This window comes from Rhinopithecus roxellana, chromosome 13, assembly GCF_007565055.1.
Source record: "Rhinopithecus roxellana isolate Shanxi Qingling chromosome 13, ASM756505v1, whole genome shotgun sequence".
NCBI classification, from domain to species: Eukaryota; Metazoa; Chordata; class Mammalia; order Primates; family Cercopithecidae; genus Rhinopithecus; species Rhinopithecus roxellana.
In genome coordinates this window covers 31,653,461-31,671,175 of record NC_044561.1, presented here as the reverse complement: position 1 = coordinate 31,671,175, position 17,715 = coordinate 31,653,461, and the positions used below count along the sequence as shown (strand labels likewise).

Sequence of the window (17,715 nt, the reverse complement as noted above, 5' to 3'; positions counted from 1 at the left end):
ACAACATTAATATAAAACTGGCATCAAGTAACTGTAAAATTCTGCTAATGAAATGCATCAAGAGTAATTGCTTTTCATATGTGAAATAAAATTGTTAGAAAATAATTTTAGAATCATCTTAGTGAAAAATCATGCTTCACCATGATATGCAAATGTACCTTTTGTAGTAGCACGTGATAAATCACTTTGAGCTCAGTCATCTTTGAATAATTACAAATTTTTGAAGTAGATGAGACTGCTTATTTTGCAAAATTTGCTAAGTACTGATATCTCCCTGGCTCCTTCCCCTGATGTACAGTAAATGTCATTTTCTTTCATTAAAGATTTTCAGTTGAGTTTAGACAAAATGAAACCAAAACTTAGGACTTGTTGGAAAAGGTTTGATGTTGTCACAGAATACTTACAGTCAATTACAACACAGGTTCAAAAAGGCTCAACTATATTTAAAATCTAATTTATGACAAGCAGCGAAGAGAAAAAGAATGTGTTGCTTTGCTGAAGTATATTTTTTGTTTGAATACCAGCTTGTTTTAAGTGTTCTGTAGCTCCGTTAGTATGAAATATCTGTGTGTAAATTGATAATTACAAAGCTATTTTTGATAGAGCATCAGACTTTGGATAAAATTATAAATTATATAGACATCACAATCAATTTCAAATTCATTTTGGCATCATAGCTTTCTTAAGTTAGAAAGAACACCGCATTTAGCATATAATCTATACATGCATTCATTACCTGCATTGTGGGGATTTTAAGCATGTCCACACATTCTTTGACACCTCTCTGTCCAAAACGTGAAGTCTACTTCTCTAGCACTTGAGTGTGAGCTGGACTTCGTGGTTCATTTCCAAGGAATAAAGTATGGGAGGGAGAAAACAATAACAACATGAAGTACATATAGACATTTATTTCAAAAAATGAAAACAAAAATGACAAAAACCAAATTATAAATATAATTAATTGAAAATTAATCTCACTTATGAATATACAGAACAAGAAAAATTATAGTTTATTTGTAAATGAAGATTCAAAATTTGAAAAATAAAATATTTTAAATCCGCAAGTATATTATTAGAAATACTACTGATCATGACCAATTTGGGTTTATCCCAGAATGCAAGGATGGTTCAAAATTATGTAATCAACCATAATAGGGAGAGGGGGGAAGGGGGGGAAACACTTGCCATCTTAATAGATGTAGGAAAAGCATTTTATAAAACTCATCCACTCAGGACTTAAAAATATAAGCAAATAGAAACTTCCTAACCTAATATAGTGGAAGTGGCTCAAAGCTGGGGTACATCACATTTAATGACTTAAAATATTCCATCTTAAAGTCGATCAAAAGACAAAAGTAACTGCTTACTAAGAAGTCTTCACAGCTAAGATAACAAAATAAGATGTGAAATTCATAGGCACTGTCTTCAAAACTACTGTCAAGCAGACCATGACAAAGCTCATGTTATGAAGGCATGAGAGGGATTATGTATTGGGATAAGGGGATGTTAAATGAAGGGAAGTGCTTTCCAAAAATGTTACTACTTAATTATAATCTTGTGACAAACAACTACAAAACCATTTTTAATAATACATTCTTTCCGTGATAGAAAATGTAATCTTTTCACTTTGTAAAAGCCGTCAGTTCTATTACTAGGGAAGAACTGGGCTTTGATTACATAGAATTTCTATTTCATTTCTCCCTTTTTTCCAGCAGTGGCTACATTCCTAGCAACAGAGTCTCTGAAAGATCTCACCCAAGGAGTAAGGCAGTTTTTTCAACATTTCCAGCATTAGGACTTGGTTGGCTCACCTGCAAGACAGTGTGAGATGCTATTCATGATAGATTCCCTAACACCAAATCTAAAGTTGAGAGATATTTTTAAATTTCTATAAGATGGGCCAGGCACAGTGGCTCACGCCTGTAATCCCAGCACTTTGGGAGGCTGAGGCAGGAGGATCACCTGAGGTCAGGAGTTCCAGACCAGCCTGACCAACATGGTAAAACCCCATCTCTACTAAAAATACAAAAATTAGCCGGGCATGGTGGCGGGCGCCTGTAATCCCAGCCACTTGGGAGGCTGAAGCAAGAGAATCACTTGAACCCGAGAGGCAGAGGTTGCAGTGAGCGGAGATCGCGCCACTGCACTCCAGCCTGGGGGATAAGAGTGAGACTCCGTCTCAAAAAAAAAAAAAAATTATATAAGATGGTCAATAAAGATCTGCTGGTGTGTTTAACTCTGGTCTGGGAACCCGCTAAACTTTCACTTACCATATTTGCCAGAAGAGTATCTTCAAACTTTATCACCTACATACCTCTAAATAAAATTTAGAAAGTATGTACACTTTCATGTATTTTTAAGTTGATAACTAACATTTATCATCATAAATTTAAGTAAGTGCAAATAAGATAAATTCCAGGGGTATACTGTAAATATTTACATTTTCAAAAATAAAAACTTTTATGTCATTCTTTTAAATGTATCTCACAGAATCTAAGTACCACAGCAATTTGATTCCCACCATTATCAACATAATACATAAGCAAGCATCATTCACCGGATCTTTGTTTATATTTTGCTTTCCTCACAGAATTATAGTATATTTCACTACTTAAAATATTTATCTCCTAAGGTATTTCTCTGCAACGAATATAAATTGAAATTTAAAAAATTTCCTGTTACTAAAAGGCTGTATTAAAAATAACTTTTTTTCTAAATTATTACAATAACTATTAGAACACAGTAGATAATATCACAAACATGAATATTTTTACACATAAGTATTAAACATAAAACATTAAAAATCTTACTGGAAATTCATCTGATAATCAAGACCAATTTGTAGTATTCTTTTGGTTTCTTTTTTAGTTCATTTTTCCGTGGGTATATATTATGTATAACTAGAATGACACAGCAGTCAACATAAATGATATTCCCATTTTTCCTATCTATAGATGAGATCACTTTTAATGTAAAACAAATAGATGAGAATATAGTTTTGTTGTTTTTAATTTTCATGGGTACATGGGTGTAGATATTTATGGGGTACATGAGATGTTGATACAGGCAAGCAATGTGTAATCATCACATCATGTAAAGTGGGGCATCCATCCCCACAAGCATTTATCCTTTGTGTTACAAACAATCCAATTATATTCCTCTAATTATTTTAACTTGTACAATTATATTATTGACTATAGTCACCTTGTTGTGCTATCAAATACTAGGTTTTATTCATTCTATTTTTTGTAGCCATTAATCATCCCCATCTCCACCCCCGACCCCGCCCCTGTGCCATTACCCTTCTCAGTCTCTGGTAACCATCCTTCTACTCCCTAGGTTCATGAGTCCAATTGTTCTGATTTTTAGATTCCACAAGTAAGTGAGAACATGCAATGTTTGCCTTTCTGTACCTGGCTTATTTCAGTTAGCATAACAACATCCAGTTCCATCCACTGTGTACAAATACATTTTCTTTATAACAACATCCAGTTCCATCCACTGTGTACAAATACATTTTCTCTATAACAACATCCAGTTCCATCCACTGTGTACAAATACATTTTCTTTATTCAGAGAATGGGGATTTGTAATAACTCAATTATTTGTCACTCGGTACCACTGCATCCATCAATTTTTTTAGTAATATGTCAATGATGAAACAAATTTTAATGATTTAATGGCTGACAGCCTGCCTAGGCTTTTCTCTAATTTTATTGAAAGCAAATAACTGAAAACCAATGAGTTGCAAAAAAGGGTTAGCCATTATTGGAACCTCTTTCTCAACCCATTTTCAAATGACCTGTATAGACTCCAAGGGTTTTTTCTGTTTGTTTTGCTTTTCCCATCCCACCTTGACAATGGTGAAACTGAAAAAGATGGGTGAAATTATGCCTTTCTTTTAAAAAAGAAGGACACATGTGAAAGGGGCAGGTGGGAAAAGAACCAGTCTGAGACAGGTATATACATGAGATCAAATTTTGGAAAGAGTACCGAGGAAGTGGAGGAAATGAAAATGGGTTAAAATTCTCCTTGCACAAGTACCTCTTGAAATGTCTTCGTGTGCACTATTGTGCTAACCCATTTTAGATATAAGGGTACATACTGCATCTAGGATTTAAGAATAAACGTGTATCAATTAGTATTTCTGCTAATGAATTAAGGTGCATTCACTTGTGCATATTGGCTGAAGTTAAACTGATGAACTTATCTGCAGAGTGGAGGGGTGTACAGTGAAGTGAAAGGCAATCATTAGTCAGGAAGCCCTTTTAAAGGGTGTCCTAGTCTTAACAATAAAGACGATGGTGAGGATTTGGCCAAAGAAAAACTTTAACCCACGGATTGACTTGTTTATGTTTTCTTACCCCGCAATAAATGGAATGTTATGTCTCTTAAGGTGAGTCTCTTTTGTGAATTAAAATAGCCATAAAGTCTGCCAAAGTATCCAAGGTAAAAAAAAAAGGAAAAAAAAAAGTTAAATTCAAACTAAAGTATACAGTGAAAGTTTCTGAACCAAGCCAGATGGCATCCTGGTTTGAAGAGATCAGATAGAAAGGGCATGTGCGATCCACAGCTGACTCGACCAGTGCTTTCACATCCCAGCCTCTGTCCAGCTAAGCTTGAGCTGGTGAATGCATATAAAACCTCATGAAAGCAAAATCAATCTTGGGACCCCCAAATCACTAAGCTAAAGGGAAAAGTCAAGCTAGGAACTGCTTAGGGCAAACCTGCCTCCCACTCTATTCAAAGTAACCCCTCTGAGGCTCACCTGAGACAAATGCATATCTGATTCCTTCCTCTCTCCTGTTGTTTATGTGAAAATGCAGATCCATTGAACCAGACTAAATTGTGTAATTGTGTATTCAGTGGAAAGGCTGATCTAGGACTTAAAAGAAGGCAACCTTTTGCCTCTTATCTACTTTTTTTTTTTTTTTTTTGAGACGGAGTCTTGCTTTGTCGCCCAGGCTGGAGTGCAGTGGCACCATCTCGGCTCACTGCAAGCTCCGCCTCCTGGGTTCACGCCATTCTCCTGCCTCAGCCTCCGAGTAGCTGGGACTACAGGCACGCACCACCACGCCCGGCTAATTTTTTGTATTTTTAGTAGAGACGGGGTTCCACCGTGTTAGCCAGGATGGTCTCGATCTCCTGACCTCGTGATCCGCCCGCCTCTGCCTCCCAAAGTGCTAGGATTACAGGCGTGAGCCACTGCGCCCGGCATCTACTTCTAACGTGGAAGCCCCCACTTCGAGTTGTCCTGCTTTAACTGGACTGAACTATTGTACATCTTACACATACTGATTGATGTCTCATGTCTCCCTAAAATGTATAAAAGCAAACTGTACCCCCAAACACCTTGGGCACGTGTCTCAGGACTTCCTGAGGCTGTGCCATGGGCACATCCTTAACTTTGGCAAAATAAACTTCCTAAATTGACTGAGAGCTGTCTCAGATATTTTGTGTTCACAAGCTCTACATGGATTTAAGGCATAGATGGTACAGGTTTCCCAAAAGTGCTCAAGCAGGGATACCAAAACATTGTATGTGCATATATGATTGCTATAAAGGTTATAAATTATCCATAAAAAGCAAAGAGAAAGGATGGAACTGACATTCTAAGACTTATCTAGGTAACTGCTTCTCTCTAGTGGAGCTTTTGTCATTAAACAGATTGTGGGGACTTCTCTCATTTTGGCTAGAATGTACTTTTATCAGGCCAGTGACTCTACTCAAAAATTAGATATACTTACAGATACAGAAACACAGATGAGGATATCTGCTTAAGCAAGAGAGCCACCAAGGCAGTAAGAAATTGAAGGGTCAAGACCACGTCCAAAAGCGAAGTGCAAAGGTGAGAATGACATTTAGCACCTGTTTTCCCCTTGAGGCAACTGCCAATTCATAAGCAGTAGCCTAAGGCTAAGAAGCTAAATAGTGGGAAATAACGAGCCGAAAACAGAGGCCCGGAGGTTGAAAAGGTGAGCAGAACTTTAGGCTGTCTTACATGTCTGGGAATACAAAAACAAGTTCAGGATCAATCAAGGTGAAAGAACCTTTTTGGTTTTTTTTTTTTTTTTTTTTTTTTTTTTTTTTTTTTGAGGCGGAGTCTCGCTCTGTCGCCCGGACTGGAGTGCTGTGGCCGGATCTCAGCTCACTGCAAGCTCCGCCTCTCGGGTTTACGCCATTCTCCTGCCTCAGCCTCCCGAGTAGCTGGGACTACAGGAGCCCGCTACCTCGCCCGGCTAGTTTTTGTATTTTTAGTAGAGGTGAAAGAACCTTGAATGAAAAGTAAATATACCAACCTTCAAAAGGACTAAAGCTCAGCTGTTTGATTAGCTAACTGCCACACTGATCTGCTCTTATCCAAACTGTTTGCCAGAAGCAAAAAGTAAACTGTCTATGAAAAAAAGATAGCATCAAGAGTTAATCAATAATCAACTCAATAATTTTTCATTCACACAAAAATTACTGACCATACTAAAAGATAAGACCAAATGACTGAAAGTAGAGAGAAAAGTGGAAACTGTATTAAGAATTATCAAGCGTGGGCTTCCAAATTACTTCTAAGTAACTGTAATTAATATGCTCTAGAAAAGTTACAACATACAAAATACTCTGCTGATGAATTTCAGCAGAGGGTCCAAATCAGTAAAAATAATTAAATGGAACTTGTAGAAATTGAAAATAATAGAACTGAAATTAAGAATGCAGTAAATGAGTTAAATGACAGCTTAGACATAGCCGAAGAGAAGTTCAGTGAATTACAAAATAGGTCAATAAAAATCCAGAATGAGCATGAAGAGAAAAAACGAATAAAACAACAAAACAGAAAAGAATCTAACACACGTATGACTAATGGTGAAAAGCCCTAATTGAGTAGGTGAGGAAAGAGAGAATTGGGGCAAAAGTGATATAAGAAGAGATTATGCCTGAGAATTTTCCAAAAATAATGAAAGACACCAAATCACAGATACCCCTAGAGACATCATAGTAAAACTGTTCAAAACCCAAAACAAAGGGAAAATAAAAGCAGCTGGGGGTAGAGTGGGGTACAGTACACATTTTCTTAAAAGGAATAAGACTCACAGATGACTTTGTAACAGAAACGACAGAACTCCAAAAGACAAAGGAGTAATACTGCCAAGGTGATGAAAGAATTACCAGATGCAAAATAGAATGAAGAAATATACAAAGGGTAAATGTGAAGAAAAATATAAATGAATATATAGATTCATAAAACAACAATAATGTCCTGTGGCATTTAAACAATAGTATAAAAAAAATAGTACTGGGGCAGGCATCGTGGTTCATGCCTGTAATCCCAGAACTTTCGGAGGCCAAGGCAGGAGGATCACTTGAGGTCAGGAGTTCGAGACCAGCCTGGCCAACATAGCAAAACCCTGTCTCTACTAAAAATACAAAAATTAGCTGGACGTGGTAGCACACGCCTGTAATCCCAGCTACTTGGGAGGCTGAGGCAAGAGAATCACTTGAACCTAGGAAGTGGAGGTTGCAGTGAGCTGAGTTCATCCCACTGCACTCCAGCCTAGGTGACAGAGTGAGACTTGATCACAAAATATGATAATAATAATGATGATGATAGTACTGAAGTTATTTTTTGGTTTTGAGACAGTGTCTCCCACTGTCACCCAGGCTGGAGTGCAGTGGCATGATCTCATCTCACTGCAGCCTTGACCTCCCAGACTCAAGCAATCCTCCCAGCTCAGTCTCCCAAGTAATTGGGACTACTGGTGCACACCACCATGCCTGGCTAATCTTTGTATTTTCTTTTGTAGAGATGGGGTTTCACCACATTGCCCGACCTGGTCTTGAACTCGAGCTCAAGTGATCCTCCTGCCTTGATCTCCCAAAGGGCTGGGATTAAGGATGTGTGCTTTGAATTTTCCAGGAAGTGACAAAAAGAACTTATATGAGATGTTGATAAGTCAGGTATTAATGTTGGAATCTCTAGGATAATCTTAAATAATAAGTTAATATATTTTATGATGTGAAAAACTAATAGGAGGGGAAAATAGAAAAAGAAATAGAATACAACACAGATGGAAAAATTAGAAAACTAATTATAAACTATCTTAGTAATTACATTATATAAATGAACTAAATGTTACAATTAAGATGAAAAATTATCACACTGGATAGAAATGATTGTACATTTTAAAGACATACTTTAGAAAACTGTAGTCTTCGATGGAACAGAACAGAGACCTCAGAAATAACACCACACATCTATAACCATCTGATCTTTGACAAACAGGACAAAAACAAGCAATGGGGAAAGGATTCCCTATTTAATAAATAGTGCTGGAATGGCGCAGGCCATGCAGGAGAGGGACGACCCGGACCCTGATCGCATAAGGCTGCTCTCGAGCAGGGCTCTGAGCCCTCTGGATGTTGGCAAGGCCATTTCCAAGGCCTGTGCAGCAGGTGGCGCTGGTGGGCTCTTCTGTATCGCTGGAATAATCTATGCTATTTCGCTTTGCATTTGGTTGATCATATATATGCAGACAACTATTGGAGGGGATTCACGGTGAGGTCTGGGGAGTGTTACTCATTCGGTAATAGTACTGCCCACCCCCACTCCAGATCTTGGAAAATGGGGCAATACCCATGAGCTGGAAAGATAGAAGAAAAATCTTACCACATTACCCTCGGAAAATTTGGCCCTGGGCCTGTCCCTACAATATGGGTTAATGGCCAGTGGGGGTATGTGATGGGAACACATAAGGGAAAAAAGGAAATATGGTATTTCCCTAAAGGCAAAAATTCTATGCAAAATTTGTCATGGTTAAGTTCCCAACTTATTTCATATTCTGAGAATTATATAAATGGTGAAAAAATGGCGTGGATAGATGGGAGGTTAATTCTATGAAAAGATTTAAGTTTGTGGGACACAGTAAGACGACAAGGATATTAAATTTGGTGCCCTAAACAAAAATGAAAGTTAAATACTGAAATTAGAAAAAAGAAAAATTGTTATACATAGTCATATAATCAATGTTAAAGTACAACCTTGCACTTAATAGAGACTGCTGTGCCAGTTCTAAGCCTATAACCAATTGTGCTGCTATAATTGTCCCTATGACCATTTCCTCAGAGACCACACAATGGTCCCGTCTAGCACTTGTAACCGCAAGAGCCACCAAGTCTGATAGAAGACTTTGTTATGTTAACCATTAAGCTTGCTTACCTAGTTCCATAAAAAAAATAAGATCAGGATTCCCCAAAAGGGTAACCAAGGAAAGAAGAACAAACTGACCATCCATGAAGAGAACTGTTCTTGATGAATTTCTGAGAATAGCCTGATACTCTATATATAATTATGTAATCGCCTGATGCTCTGCTGATTGACAATTGTTCTATAAGATACTATATAAGCCTGTAGTAAAAATCATTCAGGGCTGTCAGCCTTTTGCTGGGCTGCAGTCTTGTCTGTGTCCTCTTGCATGTTGTGTCTGGTGTCTTTATTGTCTCTCGCCACCTTGCCTCTCCCCTTTGGGGTACCTTGGCCACGCTAGGGCTGGACCCCGGCACTGGAAGAACTGGCCAGCCATATGCAGAAAACTGAAACTGAATCCCTTCCTTATACAAAAATTAATTCAAGATCGATTAAAGATTTAAATGTAAAAAACCCAAAACCATAAAAACCCTGGAAGAAAAGCTAGGCAATACCATTCAGGACACAGGCATGCACAAAGACTTCATGACGAAAACACCAAAAGCAATAGCAACAAAAGCCAAAATTGACAAATGGGATCTAATTAAATCAAAGAGCTTCTGCACACAAAAGATACTGTCATCAGAGTTAATAAGCAACCTACAGAATGGGAGAAAATTTTTGCAAGCTACCTATCTGAACAAAAGTCTGATATCCAGAATCTACAAGAAACTTAAATTTACAAGAAAAAACAATTCCATCAAAAAGTGGGCAAAGGATATGAACAGATACTTCTCAAAAGACATTTATGTGGACAATAAACATTTGAAAAAAAAGCTCAACATCACTGATCATTAGAGAAATGCAAATCAAAACCATAATGAGATACCATCTCATGCCAATCAGATAGCGATTATTAAAAAGTCAAGAAACAATAGAAGATAGGAAGGCTGTGGAATGCCTTTACACTGTTGGTGGGAATGTAAATTAGCTCAACCACTGTGGAAAACAGTGTGGTGATTCCTCAAGGATGTAGAACCAGAAATACCATTTGACCCAACAATCCCATTACTGGGAATGTACCCAAAGGATTATAAATCATTCTACTATAAAAACACATGCACACGTATGTTTATTGCAGCACTATTTACAATAGCAAAGACTTGGAACCAACCCAAATGCCCATCAATGATAGACTGGATAAAGAAAATGTGGCACATACACACCATGGAATACGATGCGGCCATAAAAAAGAATGAGTTCGTGTCCTTTGCAGGGACATGGATGAAGCTGGAAGCTACCATTCTCAGCAAACTAACACAGGAACAGAAAACTAAACACTGCATGTTCTCACTCATAAGTGGGAGTTGAACAATGAGAAGACATGGACACAGGGAGGGGAACATCACACACTGGGGCCTGTTGCGGGCGGGGGGGCAAGGGGAGGGACAGCATTAGGAAAAATACCTAATGCATGTGGGGCTTAAAACCAAGATGATGCGTAGATAGGTGCAACAAACCACCATGGCACATGTGTGCCTATGTAACGAACCTGCACACTCTGCACATGTATCCCAGAACTTAAAGTAAAATTAAAAAAAAAAAATAATGCCAGGTAAATTAGGCACATTTTGAAATTTAAAACTTTTAACAAAATATAATGGAATTTTTTAAACCTCAGTTAAGTAACAAATTTTTAAAACCTGACATAAAAAAGGCTCAGTCATAAAAGTAAAAAAAAAAGATCTGATTAAATTTAACTGAAAAATTCTGTGGTATTAAAGATAGTCACAGAAAATGTTAAAGACAAGCCACATATTAGAAGTCCTATGAGATAAAGCATTATGATCAGTAAGAATAGAAGTAACCTAGCAGAAAAATAGGCATAGATTATGGACGAAAATCTGTCAAATAATGACCAATAAATATATGAAATGAAACTAGGCTTCTTAAGGAAATATAAGTTAAAACAAAGAGCTACTACCTCATAGCTTTCAGACTGCAGAACTTAAAAATTCTGATAAGACTAAGTGTTGGTGACAAGATAGGAAAACCAGAATTCTCTTAAACTGCAGTTGGGAAAGCAAATTTGCATATCACTTTGGAGAGCAATTTGATAAGTGACAGAATATACACATCCTACTACCTGAAATTCCATTTTTATTTATTTTATATATATATATATATATATATATTTTTTTTTTTTTTTTTTTTCAGACTGAGTCTTGCTCTGTTGCCCAAGCTAGAGTGCAGTGGCATGATCTGGGCTCACTGCAACCTCCGCTTCCCAGGTTCAAGCAATTCTCCTGCCTCAGCCTCCCGAAGTAGCTGGGATTACAGGTGTGCACCACCATGCCTGGCTAATTTTTTTTTTACTTTTAGTAGAGACGGGGTTTCACCATGTTGGCCAGGCTGGTCTCGAACTCCTGATCTCAGGTGATCCTCCCACCTCAGCCTCCCAAAGTGCTGGGATTACAGGTGTGAGCCACTATGCTGGGCTAAAATTCCATTTTTAGACATATGTCCTGAATATCTAGCACATCTGCATGAGGTGACATGATCAAGAATGTACACTTGCAGCACTGTTCAAAATGGCAAAAAAGTAACAATTTAAACAACCATTAGTAAGGGAATTGGTAAGTAAACTGACATGACACTAAACAGCATATTATGTTAAGTGGAAAATCAGGCTACAAAAGATTACATACAGTAAAACATCATTAACATAATTTTTGTTAATTATTATATATTGTTTCTGGATAAAAACACATGGTAAAGTATAAAATCTTAAATAGGAAGGAGTCACACCAACTTCAGAATAGTAGATTAGCTCTAGGGAGAGAAGGAGGAGAATGGCGCCAGGGAGAAGTACAAAAGAGTAACATTTTATTTATTTAAAAATCAGAAGCAAATATGGCAAAATAGTATGTGAAGGGTACAAGGGCATTTATATTATTATTTTTCTGTATATTTGAAATATTTGTAATTAAAAAGAATTTTAATGGGCACATATGGTATAACAATCAAATAATAACATTAATTACTCGCACCAGAAAAATGTATCAAATAACAACATATTTAAGCCACAGAAACTTATGTACATACATTAGAGCATGTGATAAAAGAGTCAAAAATAAATTTTTAAATTTGCAATTTACTTTGAGGTTTTAAATTAATAATTTTGCTAAACTCATGCAATTTTAAAATGTCCTTAAGCTAAAATTTTAAGGGCTGCTATCCTTTTTGTTAGAGTTGTCAACGCTGTACAGATAAAACTTTAATGTGGTATCCTGAACTTCAGTCTTATTTTGTAAAGCTTCTTCTTTAATATATAAACAGTTAACAAGCTTTACAATTATACTTACAAGTCTTAAAGAAACGTATTACGAGTCCTAAGTATGAAGAACAGTTATTTAATTATAACTACTTAATTACAGTGTTTTACCAAGAATCTGATGCCCTAATACTAACGTGGAAAAACAATGCTCCATTATTCCGTTTTCTTGTCTGCTTGGGTATGGGCCAGAAGCCAAGATGTACCAATACTGGAAAGGTTTTAAACAGTCTTATTATAAAACCATTTTTAAAGGAAAAGTAGTAACTTTCACAGGGGAGTAACACAATCCTTTGGGATTACTATGTCAGAGAGACATAGAAAGATAGAGAATATTTTAAGAAAAGGGCTAACGAGGTAGTAAAATTTTGCTATCTGTACTTCACTTACCCTCAGAGTCTCAAGGCTAGAAAACAATAAATATTTTACAGAAAAATGTAGGAAGCAAACAAAACTGGGCAAGACACTGCATCTATAAATAAAATTTGAGAGATCTATAACCCACACGTAGCACTTCACTCTCAACTATAATCCTCTGACCACATTCATACTATTTCAATAGTCATTTTACCCAGTAGATGGAAAGCAGTAATTTTATTTATCATGAATTGCTTTTTGCCAATTAAACATGTGCAGCAGAGATGATTAGCTGGTCTCTCAAGTAACCTAGATATAATGGAAGACTGCAATGAAATTGTTCCAAGTTCTAAACTTCCATACTTTTATATTTTGGGCACAATTTTTAAGAGTGGCAAAAGGCAGGTTTTCACTTACTCCACTTCAGCCTATTATACTGAATTTTACTTAAGTGCTAAAATCCTTAACTTTCCATTTCTGAAGGCTGAAAAACATTTGCTCCCCCAAGTCTCTTATTTAGTATAACTTTGGCTGGTAAGAATAGCTAAGTTTGCTTCCAAAATTGAAAGTCTCCTACAACATTTTTAAATGTTTTTTTCTCCACTGATCTTTAAGTTTCAGTAATACTCATTTATTTCTTCCCTCTCAACAGAAAGATAACTACCACTCTGCTTCATGAATGAAATAATCAAATTACTATTTCAAATTCTCACCCTCTAGATACTCACTCAAACGGAGTAATAAATTCACTTACACATTTACAATTCAAATTTCACTAATATATAGAAATAATTCTTCCACAAGCAATAAGGTCAGCATCAAGAATTTAATTTTCTGAGTTTCATAACCCTTGATAAATGGAGGCACCTTGAAGTTCAGTTGGAACTCTTTTATATAGGATTTCAGAGCATGCTTCCAAATATCTTAAGCCATATTAATAGCTTAGTGTCATTTTTATCATTAAAATAATCTACAAATATCAGAATACTACTAATTTATTGTCATGACTAATAAATAAGACTTAAAATATCTATAGATGTAAATCAGCTCTCTCCGTTCATTTTGCTTCACTTGGACTACTCTAAAATACAGATTGACAAATGGAACGGGTTTATCAATAATATAGTTGTACAATCTTTTCACAAATTCCAATTCTGTAATTTAGGGTTTTTCATATTTATTTTTAAATATACAAAGAGATTAAACCATTAATAGAAATATTTTCTCTCAAATATGTAATATTCTCTTGTAAAAGGAAGTTTCCAAACATTTACAAAGCAATCTAAAGTTAAGTAAACCTGATTTTAGGATTATTACATTAACCAAAATAATTTTCCAGAGAAGGTCCTATTTAAAAGTAATGCTCACTGGTTTCCCCACATCCACATTTTAAGATGGATCCAAATCCAATGCCTCTGCTTGATGTACTTCAGGGATCCCTTCCAGTGAAGAAAACCTCAGAAAAACGTCTCACGACACAGTGGACAAGTGGATTTGTTGCTAGATGTAAACCATTTGTACTGAAAAAGAAAAGGTTTTAAATATCAAAGACTTTTTAAAGCTCTCCTCTTACATATATCATAAAGTACATATACATCTAAAGTAACCTTCAAATGATAAAGTGAAAAGGGAAGAATACTAAAATTTTTGCTCTGTATCTCCAAAATCAACACAAATGAGTCTACTTCCGATGGCTACACTAAGTTCTTTCTACTTAGGCTCATGCACACAACCACTAAGATATGAGAAATCTCCTGTGAAACAAATGAACAAATGGCAACTTCTTTTTCCGTATGTTTAAAAAGAGCATAGGGCTCTGATGCCAGATGGCTTCCCGTACGTACCAACTCCTGTAGTCTCCTTCATGGTCTAGATCTCAGAAGACCTTCTACTTCTTGAGCAGTAAAAGGTCACTGGAAACACCCATTTGTTAGAGGGCCTTGATTCTACCAGTCTCGGTAAACTGCTAATTATCTTTTGCAGATTTAAAAAAATCACTTTTTAATATATCTCCCATTAGCTACAATTAAGTTTAACATACATTTTCTCTTCCAAAGTTAGACACTGTGTATGTGTGTGTGTGCACATGCGTGTGTTTATGTGTATAAAATACATAAAATGTAAGTAAGTTAATTTCTCTTTAGACTTACCAAGCAAGCTGAATGGAATTTTTTCTTGCATGTTCTACAGGCTTTTTTGGGAAGGGAATAGTTGAAACCATGAATGACTGAGAAACAGATCATGCAATCTTCAACACCCTCAAAACGTTTGTCTACATTATTTTTCCATAAAGCTAAGCCTTCCATAATACTTCCATTCTGTTAACAAGAAGAAAAAGTAAGTCACAACACACTGATGACCACCAATTTTATTTTTATTCAATTTCACAAATTTTAAAGTTGAATCACAATTCTGAAAGAAGACAATCTGCTTGGCTATGTTCATATCTCCTAACTTTTATGAATGTTGGTTTCTAAAATAACCTCCCAAGTTTTCAGAACCAGATGTAATTTTTCTCCATTAAAGTCAGACTTTAAAGGCTTCTGGACCAATACTTAAAGTGTAATAGTCCAAGCTTATTGCTTGATAAAACTCTCTTAATAATTAAATCATTTAGGTTAGTTCTAATGTTTAACTGAAAATGAGGAAATTATCTCAAATTATTTGCTCCAGCTCTACAATACTGGTGAGCACATTTGTTTAAAATAGTTTTTCTTGGCCGGGCACCGTAGCTCACGCCTATAATCCCAGCACTTCGGGAAGCCAAGGTGGGTAGATCACTTGAGGTCAGGAGTTCGATGACCACCATGGCCAACGTGGTGAAACCCCATCTCTACTAAAAATACAAAAAATTAGCCAGGTGTGGTGGTGGGTGCCTGTAATCCCAGCTATTCTGAAAGCTAAGGCAGCAGAATCGCTTGAACCGGGAGGCAGAGGTTGCAGTGAGCCGAGATTGTGCCATTGCACTTCAGCCTGGGCAACAAGAGCAAAATTCTGTCTTGGAAAAAAAAAGTTTTTCCTTACTGTAGAACGCCTGAGATACACAGTGTGCAAACAGAACTGAAGAGTTAAAATGTGGTGAGAGGTCAAAGGTCTTTGAGGGTACTGGGACTTCTTTAAGCAAAGAGGAGTTGAAATGTAAGGATAAAAGTGAAAGTAGCTCAGAAGGTATTCATCTGTCCAGTATCTTTCAAAAGATCCTCTCTGAAACAATTTCCTTAATACCATGCACCGTTCCACATCTTCTACAATGTTAATGAAATAAAGTCAATCCCTCGCAAACACCAGAAAATAAATGACAGAACCTTAAAAATTAAAACAGAAGGGCCAGGCGCGGTGGCTCAAGCCTGTAATCCCAGCACTTTGGGAGGCCGAGACGGGCGGATCACAAGGTCAGGAGATCGAGACCATCCTGGCTAACATGGTGAAACCCCGTCTCTACTAAAAAATATAAAAAACTAGCCGGGCGAGGTGGCGGACGCCTGTAGTCCCAGCTACTCGGGAGGCTGAGGCAGGAGAATGGCGGGAACCCGGGAGGCGGAGCTTGCAGTGAGCTGAGATCTGGCCACTGCACTCCAGCTTGGGTGACAAAGCGAGACTCCGTCTCAAAAAAAAAAAAAAAAAAAAAAAAATTAAAACAGAAAGGCAGGTTTAATCCATTTAGGCATATATCTGTATTTATTTATCCAAGGAAGTTTAATATCTATTTTTACCTTAAGCAGAAAAGATGTATTTTATGTTTAAATGCCCTTTTAAATAGATCATTTTTTTCAAGTTTATAAAGCCAAATGTATAAACAGAAACTTACCTGATGGGTTAGGTAAGTGCTTAACTGCAGCATCCAGTTCCGCCACTGCTGAACAGCCACTCCTACTCTTTTGCCACTTTCTACTGTTATTGAACCCAGTGGATAATTTGAAGGCAGCTGTATTATAAGTTCAATAACTATGTCCTCAATAGTATAAGTAGCCATTACCTCTCGAGTAGTAGCTCGAGCTTTAACCTGCAGTACAACAAAGGATATTTTGTTTGCCAAATTCCTTTCTTTCATCCAGAAAACATTTTGATAGGTTGACTATTAAAAGCTAAAGGCTTCATTCAAGGACAATGCAGGTAAACACATTCACTTATCTAACATAAGATAATTAAGAAATAGGTTTAGGCTGGGCACAGTGACTCACACCTGTAATCTCAGCTCTTTGGGAGGCCAAGGTGGGCAGATCATGAGGTCAGGAGATCGAGACCATCCTGGCTAATACGGTGAAACCCCGTCTCAACTAAAAATACAAAAAATTAGCCGGGTGAGGTGGCGGGTGCCTGTAGTCCCAGCTACTCGGGAGGCTGAGGCAGGAGAATGGTGTGAACCCGGGAGGCAGAGCTTGCAGTGAGCCGAGATCGCGCCACTGCACTCCAGCCTGGGTGACAGAGTGAGACTCCATCTCAAAAAAATAAAAATTTTAAAAAAAGATAAGGAAATAGGTTTAAATACCTGCCTGGTATATTTTTACAGTGATTTTGTGATATTCAAAGTTTGTTTTAAAAGACATTAATTGCTCATAAAAAAAGGTTTTATTGTGTTAGGCTTGTCACATAATAGTTCAATAAACCTTGACTAGATAAGTGACAGAATGGGTTATTATCCCTTCTCTTCCACACCGAGTATCGAATATCACTTCTACGTCTAATAAGTCTTCCTCTACCATGTTATCCTCCTGAGCTTTGGAGCCAACCATCAACTGCCAGAACATTTATAGTTATTTGTTTGGTTTTCAAACCAACATTGCAAACTCAACATAAAATGCACACATTATCATCCTTTACAAACTTCATCTTCTGAATTTCCTACTTCCAG

At 36.9% G+C, this 17,715-nt stretch overlaps 1 protein-coding gene across 1 annotated transcript in view; it reads right to left on the bottom strand.

The window, feature by feature from the left end:
• Nucleotides 1–12,037: 12,037 nt before the first annotated feature.
• The window catches only part of LTN1 (listerin E3 ubiquitin protein ligase 1), a 67,732-nt gene continuing 62,054 nt past the window's right edge, over nucleotides 12,038–17,715 (bottom strand). The window contains exons 28-30 of the mRNA XM_010364936.2: nucleotides 16,672–16,866; nucleotides 15,014–15,181; nucleotides 12,038–14,383 (exon numbers count right to left, since the gene is read on the bottom strand). Coding sequence (XP_010363238.2) covers nucleotides 14,321–14,383; nucleotides 15,014–15,181; nucleotides 16,672–16,866 — 426 coding nt within the window. The 3' untranslated portion in view covers nucleotides 12,038–14,320. The remainder of the gene's footprint in view (nucleotides 14,384–15,013; nucleotides 15,182–16,671; nucleotides 16,867–17,715) is intronic.